The sequence below is a fragment of the Rhinolophus sinicus genome, linkage group LG07 (assembly GCF_036562045.2).
Source record: "Rhinolophus sinicus isolate RSC01 linkage group LG07, ASM3656204v1, whole genome shotgun sequence".
In the NCBI taxonomy this organism is placed as follows: domain Eukaryota; kingdom Metazoa; phylum Chordata; class Mammalia; order Chiroptera; family Rhinolophidae; genus Rhinolophus; species Rhinolophus sinicus.
In genome coordinates, this window is record NC_133757.1 from 9,364,823 (window position 1) to 9,390,616 (window position 25,794).

Here is a 25,794-nt window from a genome sequence, read left to right on the forward strand (position 1 = left end):
GACTAATTTAGGCTATAAAATCTTAGGTTTCTACATCCAAATCATTCTATTAACTTTTTAACAGAAAATACATGCACGTTGTACAAAATTCAAAAGCTACAGTCAACCATATAATGAAGTTTCTTCCCTCCACTCCTGTCCCAATCAACTGGTTCTCTCAGCAGCAACTACTGGCAATTTACTCTCCTTCCAGAGAGATCTCTTATGCATACCCAGCATCTACATGTTTTACCGCGCATGTGCGTGTGTGCATCCTTCTGTGCAGACAGGACTGAACTTTTGGTCTTTTCATATAATGTATCTACCCTGTTTCTCTAAAAATAAGACCTAGCTGGACAATGAGCTCTAATGTGTCTTTTGGAGCAAAAATTAATATAAGACCCAGTCTTACATTATATATGACCCAGTATTATATTATATATTACATTATATTATACTATAAAGACCCAGTCTTATGTTATAATAAAATGATACCGGGTCTTATACTAATTTTTGCTCCAAAAGACACATTAGAGCTGACTGTCCGGATAGGTCTTATTTTCGGGCAAACACTGTATGAGATCGTTTCACACCGGTATCTCTGACACTGGCCATTCACTCAACAGCTCCACTGTGTGGATACACTGAAACTGACTTCACTAGTGCCATACTAGTGGACACTAAAGGGGTATCTAAGGCTTTTGCTATTATAAACACTGTGGCAGAGAGTGACCTTCTATATATTATTGTGTGACTCTTTCTCTACAGAAAATATTCCTGGCAGTGAATATGCTGGGACAAAGGGTATGTATTTTTCATATTTTAAAAGATATTGCCAAACTACCCTCCAGACAGGTTTTATCAATTCACACTCTTACCAACAATATGTAACAGTGCCTATTTCCCCTCATCCTGGCCACACAATATATTATCAAATTCTTTATTTTTGCCAAGTTGACAGGTTAAAAAAAAACTCATTGCACTTTTAATTTGCATTTCTCTTACGAGTTTTCATATAAGAGGCTGCTTGTTATTTTCTGTACATCATTTGTTCTTATTCTTTTCCTATTTTCCTATTGTATTGATGGTCTTTGTGTAACTAATTTGTAGAAGGTTTGACTAGTAAGGAAATAAGACCTTTGTCTGTAATGTGTGTTCAACATATTCTTCTTAATTTATTATTGGCCTTTAGATGTTGTTTATGGCATCCCCTGCTATACAATTGTTTTTCTTTTATGGCTTCTGGGTTTTACGTTACATTTAGAAAAGCCTTCCCAGATTATTAAAAAGCAAAAAATTTTCTCCTGTGTTTTTCAATTTTTTAAACATTTAGGTCTCTGCTTTATCTAGAATGTATTATGATGTAAGAATGTTTAAATCATTCTTAATTTTCAATCTATACACAGAAAAAAGAAAACAATTTTAAACAAAAGTAAATCAAACTATCATTAGTACCAGAGATTCCATATCAATCTTCTCCTTTTCAAAGGTGCTAACATAGTCAGAGAGGCTAAGCGCTTCCAGAGTTTCTTGCAAAGTTAGGACTTCTTCATTTTCATCATCAAGGTCACAAGACTCGTCCAATGTCAGCTTTGGTTCTTCAGGCATCTTTAAAAAACAGTTGGGGAAACATTACAAAACTCAGAAAAACTCCCATAAAATGTCTCCTGATCTACAGAAAATCCTAAACAATTCTGTTCTATACACAAATCATAATTTTTGGTAATTATAATTTGTCCTTATTCTTGTCCATAGTTTTATATATTCTGAAAAGGCATATAAATTTAAACACTCACTCATGCTCTCATTTCCTACAATAACAACGAGCTGTATGATTCCATGAAACTTGTAAACCTCAGTGTATTTGATATACAGAAACAGTTCAGATTCTGGAAAACTGTTCAGCTCCAACTCCAAATCTAAACGTTAACTGGGCCATACCTGTTTTTCCTGAAAATGTGGCTGCTTCACAGCTCCATTAGCAACAGCAAAAGGCCCAGAAGACTTTGATAAAGTCAAATTTTTCTGATTAGACAGGATGTCAAACAATATTAAAGAACCTAAAAAAAACAAGCATTTTGCTTTATAATGTACTAGGTGCTTTTTATAACACTAAATACATTCATTCTCCTACCTTTTTTTCAAAGTCCCTGGGCAGAAGTCATACAAAAGTTAAATGTTAATCAAAATCTGATAATCAAGATCCTTGTTTTACCAAAGAGCAGAATACATGAAAGTGGAAAGCATCCCTACGTAACATGAAAAGTGAAAAGCAAAGGCAGAATCTTAACTCAAAGCTTTCATTTCCACCCTTTATAAAACTTAAAATCTGTAATTGTCAAGCTTGCATCGACAATATTACCCACACTGAAAGCAGTGACGACTCAACAAAAATTGTGTTTAAAATATGGGTATTTGACAGTTTTACCTAAACTGTGACCAGCAACAGAGATCCCTCCTTTGAATTCCGGGTTCCGACTCAGAAAGAGTGCGTGCAGACGGTTTACCTCCATTCTCACTTTTTCCACAATGGTCTGACAGTAGGTGGGGCTATTGTAAAATAAAATATCTAGCAAGGTTTCATTGGTAAAGTGACGAAACCGACCAATACTTGGTAAAGTGATTTTCTTAACATTCCTGTTTAGAAAGGAAAAAAAGATATATTCAGTCAGTAGCCACCTTAAATCTATGGATTTAAAAGTTTAGATTTTGAATGTTGAAAATGTACTGAGTAAAAAACTCCCATAGACTAATTATGAGTTGACTTTGCAGACAGTTGTTATACATAAATCAAGATAAAGCAAAAAAGTTGTTCTTTGTGCCTATAACTGTACTATCAATTTTGGGGTTCTCTGAAGAGTTATCATATAAAGTAAAGCCTATGAAAAGATCTTAATTTTTAAAGAAGAAAGCCTACTCTTCCCTTTTTTTCTTCTAAATTATTGGAAATCAAGATACCTGACAAAAATTGTGGGTAGAAAGGACAGCAGAGAAAGTAGCAAAAGAAAGAAAGGAGCTTCATGGAATGAAAATCTTTCCTGGTATAAGAATGGCCACAGCAAAGCACAAGAACACCCACAAAGAAGGAAAACCCCCTCATACTGGGCCCCGTCTGGACAGAACACTGAAGGTTAGCTTGATTAAACCACGTACCCTGAAACTTTGTGACATTCACTAAAATTCAGATATGTTATTAGCCCTGTGTCCCAGCATAATTACCTAAACTTCAAAAAAAAAAAATTACCTAAATCTGTGGTTCTCAATAGGGAGCATTCAAAATCGAGTGTGGGCATTTTCAGTTGTCCCAGTACCTGGTGAGTGCTGTGGGCATTTAGTGGCATTTAGACCAAGGATACTAAAATGGCCTACAATACACACGCAATAGTCAGACATGACAAAGAATTGTCCTGTCAAAAGAGTCTCCCTTGAGGCGGCTGCTGGCTCAGTTGCTTAAGAGCACAGCGCTCATAACACCAGGGTTGCCGGTTCGATCCCCACGTGTGCCAGTGAGCTGCGCCCTCCACAACTAGATTGGAAACGACGACTTGACTTGGAGCTGATGGATCCTGGAAAAACACACTGTTTCCCAATATTCCCCAATAAAAATTAACACTCGTTAAGTCTGTGGTTCTCAGCCAGGAGGCGATTTTATGCCCTGGGGACATCTGGCCATGACCAGAGACATTTTTGGTTTTCACGTTGTGGGGAGGAGCGTGCTACTGTGATCTAGTGGGTAGAGGCCAGGGATGCTACTAACTACCCCAAAATGTACAGGACAGACCTTTATCTAAGCCACTGTAGATTAATATTTTAAAACCAGCTTAAATTTTCTAGATTCTCTTAAATATTTACAACAGGAATACATACATACCTATGTGTAAGCACATGCACACACACACAGAAGAGCAGCACATCAACTTAACAGCCAGTATTTAATCATGTCAGAGCAAGTATAAAATTAAAGTTAAAAAACACATTTGTTCAATAACCAAGATATGGAAGCAACCTAAATTTCCGTTGATAGATGAATGGATAAAGATGAAGTGGTACGTATACACAATGGGATATTACTCGGCCATAAAAAAGAACAAAGTCTTGCCATTTGCGACAACATGGATGGACCTGGACAGTATTACGCTAAGTGAAATTAATGAGTCAGAGAGAGACAACTACCATATGATCTCACTTATATGTAGAATCTAAATATGTGAACAAACAGAAACAAACTCATAGATACAGAGAACATTTTGACGGTTGCCGGATGCGAGGGGATTTGGGGGAATGGGTGAAAAAGTGGAAGGGATTAAGATGTATAAATTGCCATAGGGTTTCTGGTCGGGAATTCCCTCCCATTCTCATGAATTTTTTTCACTTTCCCGTTCCCGAATCCTGAGAAAAGTTGGTCGGGAAATCGGGAAAATTGGCTCCTTGAACCCAGGTGGTTGGTAGTATCGGCCATCACTTTGTGGAAACGATTCATCGTGGAGAATGGAAAACAGTTCATATCTCAGGATTTGGGACCGGGAAAGCGAAAAGAATTCCTGAGAGTGGGCGGGAATTCCCGCCTGGAAACCCTAAATTGCCAGTTATAAGAAGTAAGGGCATGTAAAGTTCAGCATAGAGCATACAGTCAACAATATTGTAGTAACAATGTATGGTGCCAGATGGGTACTAGACTTATTGGGGTGATCACTTTGTAAGTTATATAAATACCTAAGCACTATTTAAATACCTGAAACTAACATAACATTATATGTCAACTGTAATCAAAATATTTTTTAAAGTTTTTAAAATGTATTTGTTGAAGTCATAATAAACTTCATACTATGGCTTAAATTTTCAAACTACGTTTGATTAATATGAAAAACAAGTTAGGAAAATTCACAAACCTGTCAACACCTGTGGCATCCCCACCCAAGGAACTATGCCAATGAACTGGAAGGAACTCCACTCTGCTTATTTTCCGATCATCTAAAGATTTCTTGAAATGTGTCTGCAGCAATTTGAGAGAAACCACCCTAAAGTCATCCACTTAAAAAAAAAAAAAAAAAAAATCAGGGAAAATGACAAGTTAAATTTTCCTAGCTTGATAGGTAGTTAGCAATTACCTCAACTATGCCAGTATTCTTAATAACACAAATTCTTCAAGAAAAAAAAGTAAGGATTTAGCCCCAAAATAATAAACCTAACATTTAGAAAGTTCTTTTAAACTTTTCATTATTTTAGAGGAACATATAAATGACTGAAAACCATTAGTCTAACTACCACTGAGGGTACAGACTCTGGACTCAAAATAAACCTGCTCCAACAGACCACGATACGGGAGAGGCTGACTGTGCCCTCTGTGCGCTCGGTTCCTCCCTTAAAGGTGGGGATGACAGTGGCAGCACCTATCCCCCACGGCTTTGTCATGAGGGTTAAATGACACAATACATGCAAGATACTTGGCACATACCAAGTATTCACTAAGTATCAACTATTACACAGACATAAAAATAAAACTTCAAAAATTTATATAAACCAGGCAGATTCATACTTCCATGAAACAACTTCTCACAGCTATTTCACTGCAAATCAGTTCAATATACAGGTGTTCCTAGTGGCTGGAAGTGCTCAGGCAGAGGTTGTCAGAAAGGTTAAATGAGTCCCAAGACCCCATCTAATTCCTCACAGTCTAGAAGTTTATGCGTTCTATATGTCATAAGAACAAATCAAGTAGAAATTACTAATTCCCAGGGACCACTTAAATTTCCTCTTCCAGTCCCTCAGTCAGTGGTATACAGCTGGAAACTATCTTAAAAATGAACATTTCAAAATCCTTCTACTAGTTCTCAAAGCATTCCATGAAATGAAATGAGTACCACTTACCACACTCAATAATGCTTCTGAAGCGCAAGTCACACACCGGTCCAATGCCATGTACCATGAACACCAAATGGTCAACCTGAGGCATTTCCCCTACAAAAGAAACACACACACACACACACACACACACACACACACACACACAGTTGGAAATCTGCTTGGGTTTTCCTAATTAAATAGCAATATTCTAGATATCCCTTTTGTTATCCCAAACTTGCCAAAGAAATTCATGACCCTTCCAACCTGATAAGCCTCAGTACCCTCTATGAAAATAGGAGAATAAAGCGCAAAGGCGGTCTTGGCATGGAACAGTGAACAGAGGAGTGGAGGACGCCGGCCGACTCTGATCCCAGAGCCTACCTGAACAGACACCCGGCAGTCTGGGGCCTAGAGAGGGTCCATAACCTTGTGAGTTCTTCAGAACTCCCCAGGGCATTAACCCTCCCACGGAGAAGCAATTTGTCAACATAAAACGTCAAAATCTTTTCCCCAAATCCTTCTCTTTGATTTGTAAGATTCACCTATACCATATATAGGAACATCTCCAAGTGAAATCTACTATTTTACTGTGGTTATTTCATTCACATTCATAATATGACCACAATCATTTTGTAATTTCATAAGACAATGAAATAAATGAGGTATGTAATTGTCAAAATAAAATACATACTTTCAAAGTGTAATAGGAGAAAGCAAAGCACAGCCACTGGAGGAAGGGCTAGCACACCATGGCTCATGGGCCAAATCCTGTTCACTGCCTGTTTTTTATAGTTTTACTGAAACACAGCGATGCCCATTCCTCTACACACTGTCTACAGCTGCTTTCACACTACACGAGCAGAGTGAGCAGATGCAACAGAGTCCATAAGCCCACAAGGCCTAAAATATTTACTATTTGGCCTTTACAGGAAAAGTTTGCCATTCCTGCACTAGAGTAATACAAACTAGATGAGACATGACAAAACAAGCCCCAAAACACTGACAAATGTCTAGTTTCAACCAGCAGTGTTTCTTTACAACAATATATATTTTAGAATCTATACTACGTGGTTTGTATATCTTCACAGAATTCTAAATTAAAAAATAAACAGGCAAAACAATAATAAAATTTTTAACAAGGTATGTGCAAATCGGTCTAATTTCTGCATGTTTTGGCAGGTAATCCTAATAATTGTTTCTTTTTCTCATCATTCTAAAGAATGATGTTAAACTAGGGAAGTCTAGAAACGACCTCGGTCCTAAACAAATTATACACACCATCAGGAATTTCATCAAGGTTGTCATCAATTCCGCGTTTTACAACCCTGGGCCTTGTCTGTCCATCTTGTGTGGTTCCCCATTCATCTGGCACTGACGAAGGCTGGAACTGAACAATGACCTTCAAGACACAACAGGATTAGGACAGAGCTCACCTCCAAATTCATTTCCACTACAGGCCAAATAAAGTATTTCAATAATAACAACTATATCAGAAGTAGTGTAACTTGATCTACTGTTACAGAAACGTAACATAAACATCCAAGTTTACACATAAGAAATTAAGGAAACTTACCTACAACAGTAACAGAGGAGTCTTTACAAGTTCATTTTCAATGCTTAAAACTGATTGACCCACCACTTTTTAGAAAGACATGTTCTGTTAAATCAACTGTATTAAATTACACCTGATGTCATATGAAAATTCTTTAAAAAAAAATGAATACATGCAAGATGATATGTAAATTTTTTGTGTTTACATATCATATCAAAACAAAAGGTTAAAAAACAATTAAAACAACAAAAGGATAAGAGTGGTTACCATCAAGAAAGGAGAAACAGGAAATGCAGAGGTAAAAGGATTTTATTTTTTTGATACCTTTTTATGCTGTTTAAATTTTGTTGATGTATAAATGATTTTTACTTATTTTAGTATCAATAAGGACTACACAGGTGGTGAGAATATAGGTCATTTTTGTTTTTATACTTTTCTGTGATAAATAAATAGCTTATATTCTGAGAAACTACTGTATGCCAAGCACTATACTAGATGCTTTTGCATAAATCATCCTACTTCATTTAAAATATGGCCCTGGGAGGTAAATCTTACTGCAGGTGAGGAACCTGGAGCTTAGAGAGATTAATGATGGTAAATGAAAGTATGCAAATGTCACTAATCAATATCTTAAAAAAAAAAAGTTTCTGAAGACAATCAAAATAAAAAGAGGAAGAACATATTTTACATTTCAAAGGTTGAAACAAAACAACATCAAGGGCAGCGGGGGCAAACGGCACAGCCTGTTGGCCAAATCAGGCCCCACACTTTATTTGACAAAGTTTTACTGAAAACAGCCAGGCTACAAAGGCAGTGTTTGACAGCTGCAACAAAGATCACATGGCGTATAAGGCCTTAAACACTTAACCTCTAACCCTTTACAGAAAAAGTCAGCTGACCCCTGATCAAGTGCAAAAATTTATCAAGCAACTTATGGTTTATACTAAGCTTCAGCTAACATGATGCCATAAACAGAAACTTCATGAGACAAATTTAAATTTCATTTTTGTTTCTATGATCAATACAAGCTATAGTAAACTTAAAAGCAATGCACTTACTTTTAAACTGTTTAATTACTGCAGAAATTAAACATTTACCAAACATATTCAGCAAAATAATTATCTAAATGAACGTAAACACTTTAATGTCTTAAACAGTGTCATTACCTTTGGATTGTGCATAACGATTGTCTCTCCACTTGGAAACTCTAATCTGCGGTGCCACTGATTCGTGGTTACAGCTCTTTTATATTCAGCCTACAGTAATGGAAACAACATGTAACCCCTTATGACAAAGCTGTACCATGTTATGAGAAAGTGTGGGAGAAAATTCTAACTATCATGGTAATAAAAATAACAGGAACAGCAGCTCTCTTGTACTAATTGGTCACTGTACTTACCACTTTATGTATATGACCTCATTTAATTAATTACTCTCAATCATTCCTAAATAATAATATCCCCATTACATAGAGGCAAAAACCAAGAGTTAGACAGTCTTGTCTGTTAGTTTCCCAGAGCTGCCATGACAAAGTACCACAAACTGAGTGGCTGAAAAAACTCAGAAATTTATTTTCCTATTCTGGAGACTAGAACTCTGAAATCAAGGTGTCAGCCAGGCCACGTTCCCTCTGAAACCTATAGGGAACGCCTTCCTGGCCTCTTCCTAACTCCTGCTAGTTTGAGGGCAATCTTTAGCGTTCACTGGCTTACAGAGGCACCACTCCAATCCTCTGTTTTCACACTGCATTCTCCCTATGGCCGTAAGGACACCAGTCATATCAGATCAGGGCCCCCCCCCCAACTCCACTATGATCTCATCTTAAATAATTATATCCACAACGACCCTTTTTCCAAAGTCATATTCTGAGCTACTGGATATTAGGACTTCAATGTATTTTTTTTTCAGGGGAGAGGGGAGGGATGGAGTGGGACACAATTCAACCCCAGCAGACATTTTAAGTTCACAGTTGCACAAGATTATACGTGGTAAGTAGCGAAGACTGAACTGCAGTTCACTCCCGCCACAACTTTGACACCAAAGATTTGACTGCTCAACCATTTTCTTACTCTTCCTCCACATACACTATTCTGCTTTCTATAAGGCAAACGTCTGAAGGTCTCTTGAAAAACTCAAGACGAGGTAAGGGGGAACCTCTGGTATACCCACTATCCAAAGACTTTTTTTAATTGGTAACAGAGATTATTTGAGGATCATGTCAAAATAGAAGCATTTCTTTTTGTCTCCGGAGCAACAGTAACAATTCCTCTCCATCAGCATCTATCCATCTGCCCCTCTTCTTTACTGTGTTTCAAATTTTTAAAATATATTTATAATTTTTAAAAGATAACAAACAAAAATGTTTAAAGAAAGAAGTTTCACTATCTTAAGAATTATTTTCACTTCTACATATTCCCTTTCGATTCATAGGTTTAAAATCAATCTTGTCTAGTAGAGCAAGTTTCTACATATCATTCTCCAAAATGGTCTTGGTTATTCTTGACACTTTAACCTTCCACGTAAAATTTAGGGGCAGTTTGCAAATTTCACCTAAAAAACTCTGATGTGATTTTGATTGGGATTATATAACATTTATAAAATAATTTGGGAAGGACTGACATCTTTATTATATTGAAACTGCATCTACGAACATAATATTTAGCTCCATTTCCTTGAGGTCATCTTTTACGTACTTCAATGCTATTTTGTAGTTTTTCTCCATAAAGTTCATATGTATCTCTTGTTGGACTTTTTTCCTACTTAGCCTGTAGTTTTGGTAGTCCTATAAACATTACCTTCTTTTTTATTATGGTTTCTAATTGGTTGTTCCTATTATAAAGAAATGTTATTAATTTGTACAGTAAGTCCTCACTTAGCATCACTGATAGGTTCTTAGCAACTGCGACTTGACTGTGAGCTCCTAAACAGAACATAAGGCCAAGTTCTTGCTTGAAGCTACTATGCAAAATATGAATTTAGGGCAAACAAACATTTTAGAGACCCTCTTTAATGTTAGTATTCGTGTTGTTTTAAAGTTTAATGTTACTGTTGGTTACACACGTTTTGATAACTCCTACATTAAAAAACAGTAACTAAAATGTTCTAAAACTCATGCTGTTGAATTCATTTCAAATATTTAATACTTAACAATCAAGTAAAATTATCTCAAGAAATTAACACAAGTATATAAAACAACATTAATCACCAGTTTTAATAAGTCTCATCCTATTTGTCCCTATTCTGCTTTGTATTTGTTTTAATAAATCAGAGGATAATTTCACCGCTTTTACCGAAAATTAATTTGAAAAGCATCCATATGCTTGGCATGTGTTGCCGTCAAGAGACCCCAGCAGCCTAAGTTCTTTTGAAGGTTTGATAAAAGTACCTTATTAGATTTGTGATACACCCCTGAAACATTCTACCTTTAGACACTGCGGCCTTCATAACTGATAGCACCACTTAAATAGCAGAGGATCAAGGCAGGCTCTCCTGTAATGAATCCTACTCCACTGTGACTGGTGTTACATGAGGTTCCAACATGCACAGGGCCTGTGTTTTTTAAAGAAAAGCATAAAGGAATAAAGCCCACATACCTCTAGCTTTTCACTGAACTCCTCTGTATAGGGAATAAATCTGCTATCTGTGTCCCCTTTGTAAAACCAAGTGCAGCGTCTCACTTCGGCTGGCTCCTCTTCCCAGTACACGGCTTTCCTTCTTCGGTCGTAGAGGTAAACATCATAGCGACCTCCATCTGTGCCTAGAACCACACTCTCAGGGTCTGGCTGGACTGAAGCACAAAGTCCACATTTTAACCCAACAGTTACAAAGCACATTTAACAGTAATAAGTGAATACAGTGACTGGCTGATCCTGAAAGACAAAGAACTAAGCTCATTTTTGTTTAAAAATAAAAGTTTAAGATTAATCTATACTGATCAAAATTATGATTCTTAAAGTGAAGAAGAAACAGCCATGGGGAAATTTTAAAGCATAATCACAAAATATTCAAATAACTGGTGGATTTTTTTTAAATCAAAGCAACAATGCTCTATGAAGTATATTTCTAAAGAGTATTAAAAGGTAATTTTTAAGTTCCACGATGAGATACCATCAGGATAAACAAAGAAACATATTTCCATACCGCGAGAACTTCTCAGAGCCTTAACACACTCCTGTGCACTGTCTACTCAAAAAGGGGACAGTTACAGCATTTCCAAAACTCACCTGACCATGGAAAACTTTTTTCACAGCATCGTCAGGAATAAGAGTTCCATGGAAAATGCTTTAGAAACGCCCTACAGCTACAAATGAATATATAAACAAGAAAACTGACCACCCCCCCAAAAAAAGAAAATCTGACACCTGGATTATATGAACTACTCTATTTCTCTGATTTAAAATACCTTTAAATTAAACAAGTGACAAAATTACTAAAACACTTCTTCAAGTACCTTGCTCAAACAACTCAGGGCTTATGTTAATATCACCATCTTAAGGTACAGAGTCTGGTGGGACCCACACAGATTAAGAAACCTGACATTTCACAAAAAGTAAGCCATACATAAATACTCTTCCTAAAATCAGATATAAATGATGCATGATCAGTGCTTACCTGAATTATAGACTTCTTCAAGATTCAAAGAGTCAAACACACTGAAAGGCATCCATAGTTGTTTGCATTCTACCTCCTTGCAGTAAAACCAGTGGGGCTGAACAGGCTCATACTGGTTTGGAAACATGAAAGGAGGCTGGCCCTGCACAGAGGGACCCACAGGTCTAGCAAGTGGCTGCTGCTGTGCTGGAGGGGACAAGCCCGCCTGCCCTGGAGGAGGAATCTGCAGGGAACAAAAACGTGAAGACCGTCATGCTTGTTGAAAGGAACAGTTTTGTACATGCTTCAGACCCACTACCAAGAGGCTGTGCATTGGTATGACTTAAATTAAATGAAAGGAAGCCCATTCTCTATCCCCAAGAGTCAAGGTAGCTTACACTCTGATTATTATACCGCTCTCTCTGCCACTCCAGATCGGGTTCTTAATTCTTTCTCTTAATCATTTCCGTTTTTGGATTTAGTTGACTTTCCTTTGGAAGTCAGTTGAATAATTAGTTGGGGAAAAAGCATAAAGGAATTTCATAAAATTTACCCAAAGCAAATGTCATTTCATTACTCGCCTGAGACCAACTTTAACTGTCTAGATCCAAACCCCATAAATGTAAATAAAAGAAATTACATTACTGGAGTAATCAACTTTAGTCCCTGTAAGCGAGTATTTTGATTCAATAGTATAATTTAAAAATGAGCAGCTGTAATCTGTAAGTAATTGCTTCAACTCTCACATGTCTTTAGATCACATTTATTAATGCTGTCTTACACTAAAATCTGGAAACACTGGCATAAGTTAACTCATTAAAATCAATTACTACTTCAGTATATAGATAATATAAACTAAAATGTGAACTATTCAATGAGCCACCTTTAAAAGAATCTTTACTTCAAAGCATATAGCTTACAAAAAATATCCTCTGAAAATAATTTGTCATCATATTAATTATAAAAAGCACAGTGCTTTTAAAAACACAAGTTAAGTGAGTGAGAGAGATTAAAAACTAAAGTGAACAGTGAGGACATAAAAGCATCTCTCCGTACCGTGGGTGGCAAAGGTCCTGGAGGCATCTGGTACGTCTGAACTGGGGGTGCAGAGGGTGAGGGGTGGGCAGGCTGGCCGGGTGCTTGGCACTGCTGCAGCTGTGGTGGTGTAATATACGGATTAGCTCTGCTGCTGACAGGAGTATGGCGGTAGGGATTGTACCCTTGTTGGGGTGGGCTCCCAAAATTCGAAGGAGAGAGACTACTTGGCTGAGAAGGCAGGTAAGTATTTATTCCCATCTGTGAGGAAGGTGGAGCACCATACTGAGCCTTCGAAATGGATGGTGGAAACGCATTCAGAACATCTTGGGATCCGGTTGTAAAGGGGGGAGCAGCTGGGGGCTTGGAGAACGCCGACTGCCCAGCTGATGCAGCTGTAGTTGTTACCGGTGACTGTCCAATAGTCCCAAAAGGGTCACTACTGCTTGATACCTGAGAGAAATAACTAAAGGTCTGTGGGGTGGACGTGTGAGCAGAAGTCTGACCGAGGAAGCTGTCCTCCTCACCAACATCCGTGGAATCCTCTGAAACAGACAGGAGAGCAAAGGGTTGAAAAGGTCCGCTATCGTTCTGTGGCTACGATTCTGCACAGCACGTCTAGCTCTGTGCCTCTTCTGCTGTTGGTCAAACCCACATTTCTGCATTACAGAAAGAAACGAAAAACATTTTTTTTCTTTGAAAAATTTTTTATGAAATGAAAAACTAGAACATATGAATAAGAAACAACAAAAGAAGGAAGAAATTATAATTCATTCATAAGCCCACCTCCCAGAGACAATCCCTGTTAACACTAAAAGTTTGATACATACGTTTCCATACTTTTTAAAATAGTTACGTGTTATTTATTTTGTATATATAAATTATACATTATTTTTAAAGCTTTTAAAAATAGAAAAAAATCTATACCTACTATTTCTACTTACTCTTTTGAATGCTCTTTTTTCCTGGGACAAAATCAAATATTATTCCCCTATCCAAATACACATAATTTTTTTCTGCAGTAACGACAAGAAACTAAAGCACAGATATTAACTCTGTTGAGAAGGGATGCGTCAGGGCTCTTACCTACAAAGCACTCATTGTACAAATGACCATGGGGTATTTGTATTCACAAGGCAAAGTGGGTCAACCGTGAATCGCCATGCCTAAAATCACACAGCATCACAACCAGATAATTTGTCATTAAAGAATGCCAAATCACAAGAAAAGTCATTTTCTAAGCAAGGGAAACTCTCCCCCTTCCCTTTGTCCAACTTGATCTTCACTGCAGGTATTATCAGCACCAAACTATTTATCTTCTCTTCTGTTACCCAGTTGTAAAATAAACGCATTTTCCCTCTCCGTGGCCTCAAAAGTCCAGTCTACTTTCCTAACTAAACTTTCACAAGCTCTTAGCTTGTAACTTTCGTTTTCCTCCTCCTAATCTTTTCCTTCTCCAGTCTCATTCCCTTATCTCCTAGTGCTGAAGGCGGGGAGCAGATTGGAGGGTGGACCCATTCCCAGCACACAGGTACACTGTGGTCCCTGCCCTGGAGACCTGCCAAAGAGAGTCTTCTTTCAAGCTCTCGGCTCCATCTTGACCGGCTGAAGGGGGCCGATAGGCTTGCAGAGACTCTGGCTTGCGTTTCTAGGTTGCTCCCGTTATATTTCATCAATTTAACTAAAATAATCCACTATTCAAATTACTCCTCTAAGTTGTTTCTTTGTAACTAAAAACAGAATATCACCTCCTACACAAGGCCCTTTGTCTGCTTGCATCATTCTACTTTGTTTGCACCCTCTCTTTTCAGTCATGTAAACCTCACTCAGACTCATCTGTATTTCTTAGTTCCTCTCTCAACAACTAAAAGCATGGGGAAAAACCTCTGGTATCTTTTATCCTTTAAGACAACTTGGGGACCAACCTGATCCAAGTTTATTTTTTTCTGATTATCATCAATTCCCAATGAAATACTCATCTCAACATGATGCCAGCCTCACCTCAGAGGCCCTTTCTAATCACATGAGGACACATTTGGCATCGAGACACCTACCTGTATACTTGTGACACCCCCAATTCTGTCTCAAACCAAGGCTCTTCTCATCAGTGCCAGTACCCATTTTCCAACCGCTTCCTCAATACTTTTCGCAGGTTCAGTCACATATACCTCCAACTTAGTAAGGGACTTTACCATCTGCTCTGTCCCCCTCCACGTGCTCCTTTTACCACACCTGACTCTCAACAGATGTTTACAACATCCGTCCATCCACTCAAACCAGAAACCTCACTCCTCAGACTCCTCCCTCTCTCTCATACCCTTCACTTAATCACTCAGATCTTCCTTCAAGAAACATGTACACAATACAAAAAAAAGAAAGAAATATATACGCAGTACCCATCATATGCCAGGCACAGAGCCAGGTCTTGGGGCTAAAACTGCATGAGGAGAGGGGAACTCTGTGCTGACAGAGCAGAGATAGTCTGGGCTCCAGTGAGTCACTAAGTCCCAACAATTTTATTGCCAAAAAATCTCACATTTGGTCCCTGCTCTTCACACCCAGCATAGCTGACTAGGGCTAGAGTGGCAGTCACTCCTGCCTGACTCACAATGGCATCCAGACTGACCGCTCTGGCTACCGTCGGCGTTTACTCCAGTGCAATCTCAGAAAACCCGGGTCTTTCCGAAACACACTTCTAATTTCACTGCCTTGTTTAAAATCCTTCAAAGCCTCCCCCACCCACCATAGGATAACTACAAACTTCTCAATACGTTATTTGAGGCCCTTGGTGACCTGACCACTCAAGCCACTCCCCTGCACACACTATGGTCACAATGACCTACTGAGGGAGGGAAGAAGGGGGAGAGACAGAGAGAGAAGGGGAGAGGAAGAGAGGGGAGGGGGAATGTGAGCACCTACCACCAAATCTGTAGGTTTTCTCAGACCTCAGACTTTTACATATGCCTATCTCAAGACACCCTAATTTCTGTGTACCCTTCAACACTGAGCTCAAGAATCACCTTCTCTGTGAGGCCCTGAAGGCCAGAGCGACGTCCTCTCCCAGGTCCGCCAGCCTGAAACCCACAGCTTTCACAGCAGCCTATCAATCCGTCTCCCTAGCTTTATAACCCTGCATCACAACTGCTTGCACAGCTGAGTAGTGTGTGTGTGTGTATACTGTGCAGTCATTGAGGGCAACGCTATCTGCTCTTCGGGACTAGGGCCTGGCAAATACAAGCTGCCCAACCCAGGTCAGTTGACTGAATGAAATTGCTTCCTACATGTCTCTTTCACTGAAATGACTAACTATTGCTTCCAGTGAGACAGGCTCTTCTTTTGTCTCTGGAAATTCTCTGAATGGGTTTCAAACGGTCAAATCTTTTCTAGACGCGGAAAAATAATTGTTACAGAATTTTAGCTCTAACACTATTACTTTTCTCGCTAAAAAATAAGCTATCTCCTCGGGATGGCCTGATGGCGCAGTTGGTTAGAGCGTGAGCTGTAAACAACATGGTTGCTGATTCGATTCCCATGTGAGCTGCGCCCTCCACAACTAGATTGAAGGACAACGACTTGGAGCTGATGGGCCCTGGAGAAACACACTGTTCCCCAATATTCCTCAAAAAATTTTAAAAAATAAAATAAAAATCAGAAAGGTATAGTTATCCTGTAGTCAACAATGAAAATGCTTATTAGCATCGACTGACAGTGGCACACACACACTAAATGCTGTATAGCAAGGACGCTGGGCATGCACCAAACATTTGTGAAGCAGGAGGTGACAGGAAAGCTGCATGTATGACCTTATTTATTCCTGCAACCTCCACAGCACCCTGCTCCAGCCATGTTGGTCCTTCACTACAAATGGCAGTGCTCACTGTCAAAATGAGATACGTATTCCTGACTTCATCCTTTCAATTCAGCAAGTATATACTGAATAACTGGTCTACAGCACGCCAGGCACTGTTCGGGGTAGAAGTTCCTGCTCTCATGGAGCTTATATTCTAGTGGGATAAGATAAACAAATATGTGTGTACATGTCAGGTGTACACACCAAAAAACATAACAGAAGGGAAAGGAGGTCTGCACGTACAATGGCCTCCAGTTTGCCTTTCTTCACTTCTCTATGAAACTTTCCTTAGTCCTACAAGCAAGAATAAATTATTCATTGGAAAAATATTCAGCATTTACTGAGCATCTATGTGCTAGACACTAAAGATCCTAGAAATAAAAAGGTAAATAAGTCACAGCTACCAACCTCAAGAAGCCCACAGTCAAAACAGAGAGGCAGATGTGTTTATTTCATAAACATTTATATAACACTTTGTGCCGTTATATAAAGCACCGTACTGCTTTACAAAAATTAATTCACTTCTCATTACAGCCCTATGAAGCTGCACATATATGGAAACTGAAGCACAGAGAGGTAAAGTAGCATGCTTGAGGTCACACAGCAAGTCGCTGGCAGGACCAGGGCTGGAACACAGTTCCAGATTCTAAACACCATGCTCTGGGTTATGCCACACTATCGTTAAAAAGCAATCGCCCTATAATAACAAATATATGAACAAGGAGCTATGGTGCACATAGGAGTGGGAACCTAAGAGAACAAGGAACAGCTTCTTAGAGGAATCAATGCACCGTCCAAAGATAAGAATTGCATTATGTACCTCTACTTTGCAAATATTACATGTCTATCCTAGGAGAGATCCCATTATATCCTAGGAGACATCCTACTGTGTTTTAGAAGAGGGATCACTGCCTAATTTATCTGCATTCTCTGCAAGTACCTGGAACACCAGTAAGTGTTCAACAAAAACTTGTGGGATGTCCGCGCAGCAGTGTCCAGCACGAGGAACAGAGGGGTCCTTCAACGAAGAGCAAGCCTTATATCCTGGCCCCTGCCTCCAAGATCCCAAAGCACCCAGGCCACTCAAACGTGGCCACAGACCGCTCTAGCAATCTACCCAGAGGGTCGGATCAAGGCAGAAGAAAAACCTGCAGTCCTACCCTCGTCACCCCCGCCCCAACGCCCGCCTCCCCGCAAACACTGGCCCCACCAACTACCTCCGGGCAGCAGCAAGGAGGCCGAGGCAGCGGCGGCTTGGGTGACAGGGATGAACGGCACATTGAAGCTGAACTCCGTGGCCGAGGATGAGAAGAGTAAATTAGTGCCCGACGAGGAGATGGAGGTGGCACCGCCGCCACCGTTTGGTTTCCTCTCAGCCATGGTTGCGGCCCACCGTCCGTTACACGTCTCGGGGAAGCCGGAGCGGCACCACCTGACGGAAACCAGTCACACTCGGGGCCAGCACACTTCCGCACTTGCGCACAAGGGCCGGAACTCCGGGCAGCCGCTCGGCGGCCCTCTCCCCGTCCCTGTCGGCGCCGCCTGAAATCAACATGGCGGCGCCAGCTTCACGCCCGAGTCCTAGCACGTGACACTCGCAGCCGCTTCCCAGGCACGGCTGGAAGCGGAGTCGGAGGCGGAGGCTCGGGCAGGAACGTGGGACAGGAAGTCCTCCTGGTTCTGAATCAAGGAACGAGTTGAAAGTCGCGGATTGCGAGGGCGCTCTGGGCTTCCTAACAGTGCGGACAGAGCTTTTACCTGCAAAGATTTGGGAGGACTGGCGGAAGCCCGCAGGAGCGGGTAGCAGAGTGCTGCCCACAGACAGAGGTGTGGGGGCCACTTGCAGCCAAAGCCTAGACAAACTCACCCACTCTAGAATCTGCATGTCTTTCTGGACTGAATTGAACTCTTGTCGTTGGCCCAGAGAAGAAATGGTAAAACTTTTTAAGCTTTAAAGCCATAAATGAAAAAAAAAAATTGTTTGAAAGAGAAACCAGGTAATTGAAATTTAGGGATGTGACGTTTTAAATACCTCTCTATCTCTGTCTGCAAGAATCTGACTAGTTCAGTCTCAAAATGCACTGTGGATAATGTGGGTCTAATTGTCATTTTTCATTTAGAGATTATGAAAGAAAAAATAACAGGTAAGCACCTTCTTGCAAAGTGGGAGAGGCAGATATGAGACCTCAAAAGAAGTTTTGAAATTATGACACACACCCCCCACAGCTGTTCACACCCATATGGAACCTGTTTATTACTTAATTCAATAACTATTTAGTGTGCTTACTGTCAGATAATGCCAGGTACTAATTAAAGCATTAAGGATACATTTTGTTCAGTACTATTGCAATAGGAAGAGGGTACAACATGAACTAAGCAAAACGAAAGATGAGAAACTTTTTAAAGACTGTGCTAAGGCAAAGGTATGCAAGGGTGCCAACGAGTGTTACCCCATGTGACTAGGCCACCTGAGTTTGTTAACTGGCACTTATCTTAAGGAGCAACAAACTTTTATCTTTATGACAGGCAGTGGTACAAGTCAGAGCAAGGTACCCACCAGCCTGGGAGGAGACAGCTCTCTGGTCCTTGAGAACATAGTTCTGGGTGACAGAAGATGCAGATCTCAGGGGCAGAGAAAGTATTTATAATTGCAAACTTTCTAAAGTAACTGCTTTTAGAAGGGGCTCAGGGGACTCTATGCCTATCACCGGGTTTTGGCCGGAACAGTAAATTCTGTGTAGAGCTTTCTCAGGCAGGCATTTTAAGGGGGAATGGGTCATCCTAGGCACATGACCTTAAGCTGCTACAAGCCATACTAGAGTTTGGCCAAGGAGAGAGTCTTTGTCATTACTAAGGGTGGGCAAGGCAATATACTAAACAGTGGGGGTACCATGGTATCTAAGGACACAGGGCCCTTCCTTCTTGGATATTGCCTTGTCTGTCAGAAAGACAGACACCTAAACACATAATAATAAAGTGTGATGGAAGTTATAATGTAGAATTTCCCAAAGTGTGTTATATGGAATATTGATACCATCAAGGGAGGGAGGTATAACCCTTCTATAGGGAGGAATAGCAAATATTTCCAACAATCAGACCATCAACGGAGGACCTACCTAGTAACACAAAAAGCTTCCCTGAAGAAGAAAAATTAAAGTTAATACCTGAAAGACAATTAGTAGAAATTAACGGGAAAAGCTTGGGGAGAAGGGGTTGGAGGAAGTGGTAAACATTTTCAGATAAAGTTACAGTATGTAGGGATACCCTGAGATGCCAGCTTTGGGTGTTAAGAGAAACATAGGTCAGGGTACGGCTGGGGCCCAGTGAGCAACTGGGAGAAAGTTGGGAGATGAGATGAAAAGTGGATCAAGGCCAGATGATGCAGGATCTTACAAGTTAAGAACAAAAGGGAGTCAAAGTAGGGTGGAGAAATAATAACATTTGCTCTGTAGAAAGTCCACTCTGACTTCAATGTAATAAAACAGATAAGGAAAGAGCAAGCCTGGAAGTAGGGCGAGCAGTTGGCAGGCTGCTGCAGTGAATCAGCTGAGCAATGATGGTGGCTGAAATTAGAGTGATGACAGGAATAAACAGAAATAGTAATTTCTGGAGAAAGATGTCAGATCAAATAGATGTAGCTTCATTTTTTTCCTCCTGAAACTGTTGGGGTTCATTTGGTATTTTTAAGCGTAAGTCCATAAGGATGAAGAGAATGGGAGAGGTTACTACAGCAACATTTTGGAAGGCCCTCCAAAAATGGACAAGTACTAGATGATTTAGAAAGCCAGTAATGGGGAAAACTCGAAGGCAACTTTATTGGCACCATAGAATCACCAAAAGTTACAGGACCTGATAACCGCAGGCACCTCTGGAAGTGGCAGTGAAGGGGAAGAGAGAAGTCCTATAATTAGGAGGATTGATTAAAACTTTTTAAGAAGCAGTTAGGTCCCCTTCCCCACTTGAGTAACTGGACTTCTGACCATCCCCCTTCTAGGAAAAAGATTGTAAATTTTCCCTTTTGGGGAGAGTAAAACAAAAGGAAGATTAAGCAAATATGTACATACTGAATAATAAAACAATTTATCTCACAACCCCAGCCCAATTGCTCCACTCAGCTCCAAGAACACTAACTGCCTGGTCTTCAACATCTAGGCAGGAAATTAGAAGAATCTTGTTTGAGTCTTGTAAACAAAAGATCTGGAGATACTGAAATCAGGGTTTCCCAATAAGACAGACCAGCCAGATCACCCCATGAGTAAGCTCACAATCAACAAGCCCCAGAACACACCTTCCACTACCCCCAAGGACTTCTTCTCCACTTGCTTTGGGCTTCCGGCCTCATTCAGCTCGAAATGAACTCCAACTGCTTCTGCTCCATTGGTGGCTCTTGCACCTGCACTGGCTCCTGCAAATGAAGAGTACAAATGCACTTCCTGCAAGAAGAGTTGCTGTCCCTGTTGGTCCATGTGTTGTGCCAGGTGTGCCCATGGCTGCATCTGCAGCAGGGCATCGGACAAGTGCAGCTGCTGAGCCTGATGTGGGGAAAGCCAGCTTCCTAATGGAAATAAAGCAACATGTACAAACTTACATTTTTAAATTTTTTCCTACTATGATGACCCACTTGATACATTCCTGTTTCTATGAAAGATTTATCTGACAGTGTTTCTGGTCCAAAGTCTGTGTACTCAACGCTTCAAAAGGCCAAAATGCAAAACGTCCGAGTTTGGAGTAAGGAAAGATTTATTGATTGAGAAGGCGCCAAACCAAGTAGGAGACCTAGTGGTACTTCAAGTCCATTGTAAGAAAGTACAGAGTTCAGGTTTCTTTTATGTCAAGGGAAGGGGAAATGGGAGAAGCAAGAGGTGACTGACCACTGCAGACATCTGAGCACCAGCAGGGGCCAAGGAAGATTGTGCTAGTTGATGTGAGTCCAGTCATGAGGTTCCTGCATATCTTTGATAAACAATCTTTTTTTTTTTTTTTTACCTACTTCCCTTATTTCCTCTGGAGAGGACCTTCTGGTAAGGGACTGTTTTTGTGAAACTCAAGTCACAAGCAGAATTCCTCTATTAGCATGGCTATATGCAAACCTAAGCAGAAGCTATTAGCCTGAAGGGCATGGGAACAAAGCAGCCTTGAACAAGATGGAGTCAGAGAAGACAAGTATTTCACTCTGTTTCAACAATTTAACTCACACAAACACACACACAAAAAGGCCCATTTATATGCTCTGAGCTCCCAATCACCTTCTTAGTCTCCACACTTTAAACATGATCACCACAGTTGAGCAGATCCTTTAACATGAGATCAAAACAAGAGATCAAAACAAGACACACACAAAAGGAATAGGAAATGATAACTTAGAAAAAAACAGCCCACACAGGAAGACAAAAACATTAAAACGTCTATCAATAATATCTTCAGAGGGATAAGAGGATTGGCAACAAAGAAACAAGATCAGGGTGTTAATCAAAAAAAGAAATATTCAGGGAACAAAAATGTCAATTCCCAAAAACTAAAGCAAAAAGACAAACATGGAAGCTAAGAGAGAAACCTAAGAAAATTACAGTGTTAGGCAAGGAAATCCCATATCTGAATATTAAGAGTTCTGTTAAGACAGAGAAATGCAAGGGAGGGAATCATCAAAGAAAAAAAGTATTTTTTTATTCCCAGAAATGAAGGATACAAGTTTCCAGATTAAAAGGATTGAGTAGTCAGCACAATAGTTAAAAACATACACACACCAGAACATGGGGACAGATTCCCCAAAGGTTCCAGAAGGATAAATAAGTCAAATGCAAAGGAATTCAGCTCCCAAAATATTTACCTCTCAATTACACTTTCTGAGAAAGCATAAGGAGGAGATGCTCCACCAAAATAAAGGAATAAGCTAAGAGTCTTTCTATGTGGGAAGCAGAAACATGATATTGTTAAAGAAAAAGAAGCAGGCCCAAGGTGGGGTCACTTGCCCCCAGAACAGCAAACCAAGACTTAATTGCAGCTTCAGCCCCTCCCAGGAAAGTGACATTAAAAAAATCAGTCTGGAATTTCCTGATCAACACTAATGAGGTAACCCGTCTGATAAGACCCCTGCCGTCCTTTCCCCAAAGGTAAGTGACCTTACCTGAAACAATCCTTTTCTTTTGCTAGTAACTTATCCCCCTTCCCATCTATAAAAGCCTTCCATTTTGTACAGCTCCTTGAAGCAGCTATTTACTAAATAGGCTGCTCAATTCATGAATCAATAAAGCTAATTAGATCTTCACATTTACTACTTGGTTGAATTTTTGTTCTTTAACATATTTGGTGGCAGCAGTGGGATCTGAAGCAAGCTTCTGAAGGCATTCAGGGACAACAAGAAACACAAGCATGGTATCCTGCAAATCCTTGGAATTCACTGTCTTTCTCGCCATCTTTGAGGGTTGGGATAAGTTCTTCAAAGTTCTGAATTTTGCTCTCTTTGCATCGAGTTCCCAATCAAATTGGCTTTTCAGTCCAGAGCTTTTCAGCAAGTCAGCTTGAGCTGGCAGATGGTTCCATCCAGAACACAGGTCCCTAACCTGTGGTTCAATCCACAATTCCCCAGTTGTTTGGAATCCATTTCCTCAGTTGCAGTCCGCAGTCTATACATATTTTTGTTTTCTTAGTCTTAAGGCTTGGAACACTTTTCCCTCATTTTTCACCTAGCTAACTCTGATTTATCTTTTAAGTCCTAGTGTAAATGTCACATTTTCAGGAAATCCCTGAAGCACCTTCCCCCTTACCCTACAATCCTCCTTCACTATAATAGCTGGCACTGTTCATTCCTCTCATAGTATTTCACTTTTTCTTGTCTGGCACCTATCAGGGTTGTAAATGAATAACTATTTATTAATAAGTCTCTCACTGGACTATACATTCCATGAGGCAAGGATGGTCTCTTTTTTCACCCCAGTATTTCCAATGCCCTCAGTAATTACTTGTAGACAGGGTTATTTAATGCTCTCCTAAAAAATACCGACTGGGGGTAGAGGCAGAAGTGTGATTACTGGTGGTGGGGGAAAACAAAAATCTTGCCATAAAGATGTACCCTCATGGACCCTCCCCTGGCCTTTAAAATTTTTACAACTATGTATTAACAGTATCAAAATGTCTTGCCCCAGAAATATTAGAGGGTGAAATTATTCGCATTATAAAATAATTGTATTTCATAAGGATCACAGTGTCTCTTTAGGTAAAATCTGAGCAGTAGTTTATTAATCACTAAATACAGAGGAAGAAACCCAAAGCTGAAGTGTTCCTGCTCACTGCTGAATTGGTATCCAGCTGCAATTTCATATAAAGCAAATTTGAAATTATTTAAAAGCATTTTTCATATTGTACATTTATAATTGACCCATGAACAATGCAGGTATTAAGGGTGCCCACCCCCACGCAGTTGAAAATCTGCCAGTAACTTTTGACACCCCTAAACTTGTTATTCCTGGGTATACACAGGGGATTGGTCCCAGGACCCTGCCCAACCCCTATTAAAATCCACATACTCAAGTCCCTTATATAAAATGACATAAAACAATTCATAACAGTTGGCCCTCTGCCTTTGCAGACTCCCAACCAGAATGAAAATGCTGTTTTCAATTGCAGTTGGTTGAACCCGGAGATGCAATACCCTGGGATAGCGAGGGCCGACTACTGAAAAAAAATCTAAGTGTAAGTGAACCTGTGGAAGCAGTTCGAACACCTGTTGTTCAAAGGTCAATTGTAATATGCATCTTTAGTCACAAAGCTGAGATATGGGATTTCTCCACTTAACACCAAGTACTTGGCAACCCTCTCTGCTAAATGAATGAGCAAAGTGATGGTAATGCCCTGGATTTGCCAGTCAGTTTTCTCAGCTCATCCAAACTTACAACAGTCAGATGTATACTCCAGTATGTCAATGAATGAGTTCACGATGAGAAACACAAATTACACCCCACCCCACCCCTTTGCCCTCAGGAGGGCTTGAGCTCTGAGTTCAGTTCTTGTTTTTCACCTCCCCACTTTCTGGACTCCATTCAGATCATCCTCCTGCTGTTAACAATGCCCTGTATTCAGCTGAGGAGACCAGTTTTCTCAGATACATTCCAAGCCTGGGGAAAACATACTATTTCTTTACTGAACTTAGATATTTTCCAAATTTCCTCATTAAATGGTTAGCACAGGCTTGATGTTTTCTGAGTGCTGATGCCACCATCTTCCTTCTTTCGCAGGAAACTTGCCAAAGCTCCCTAGTTGATTCCAGCTTCCAGGCAGACACAGGTCACGGTGTTTTCACAGGTATGAGCTTACCTCTCCATTAGGAACTAGTCCCTCCACCACAGGGCTTGATGTGACAGCAAAAGGAGCCTGGGGGGTGGGGGGGACAGGGCGCCGTAGAAAAGTGTTGCAACCGGCAAACACACACACACACACACACACACACACACACACACACACATTTTCACAGGTATGAGCTTACCTCTCCATTAGGAACTAGTCCCTCCACCACAGTGCTTGATGTGACAGCAAAAGGAGCCTGGGGGGTGGGGGGGACAGGGCGCCGTAGAAAAGTGTTGCAACCGGCAAAGACACACACACACACACACACACACACACACACACACACCCCAAGAGGAGGTGGGCGGACACCAAAGGCTGCTTCACACGTTAATTGCCCAGAGATGACTTTGAGGTCTCTTCGGACTTGTGCTTTTGGGCTACTGCGGCTTCCGCACTAGGAGTTGATAAACCGGATTTCGGGAGATTTCCCCTTTCACGTTAGCACAGGGTGTCAAACAGCCACACGTCACCCTCGACCTGCGACAGCCGGTTCCACGCGCGACAGCACCCCGGAGGCCGTGCGCCCATCCTCTTGCCCGTCCCCAAGATGGCGGCGTGTGGCCGCCGCGTCGCGCCCGCCCCGCCCCGGCCCGCTCCGCCCCCG

At 40.5% G+C, this 25,794-nt stretch overlaps 1 protein-coding gene and 1 pseudogene across 2 annotated transcripts in view; one reads left to right on the forward strand and one right to left on the reverse strand.

The window, feature by feature from the left end:
- The window catches only part of SEC23IP (SEC23 interacting protein), a 40,657-nt gene extending 22,335 nt beyond the window's left edge, over positions 1-18,322 (reverse strand). For both annotated transcript variants that reach the window (XM_019725302.2, XM_019725303.2), the window contains exons 1-11: positions 18,068-18,322; positions 13,022-13,545; positions 11,987-12,209; positions 10,969-11,162; positions 8,542-8,631; positions 7,102-7,222; positions 5,848-5,937; positions 4,869-5,010; positions 2,408-2,616; positions 1,921-2,039; positions 1,435-1,587 (exon numbers count right to left, since the gene is read on the reverse strand). In XM_019725302.2, the coding sequence (XP_019580861.2) occupies positions 1,435-1,587; positions 1,921-2,039; positions 2,408-2,616; positions 4,869-5,010; positions 5,848-5,937; positions 7,102-7,222; positions 8,542-8,631; positions 10,969-11,162; positions 11,987-12,209; positions 13,022-13,545; positions 18,068-18,230 (2,028 nt within the window). In that variant the 5' untranslated portion in view covers positions 18,231-18,322. The remainder of the gene's footprint in view (positions 1-1,434; positions 1,588-1,920; positions 2,040-2,407; positions 2,617-4,868; positions 5,011-5,847; positions 5,938-7,101; positions 7,223-8,541; positions 8,632-10,968; positions 11,163-11,986; positions 12,210-13,021; positions 13,546-18,067) is intronic.
- A 2,880-nt stretch (positions 18,323-21,202) lies between these two features.
- Positions 21,203-21,511, forward strand: LOC141572885 (metallothionein-1 pseudogene; annotated as a pseudogene).
- Positions 21,512-25,794: the final 4,283 nt, after the last annotated feature.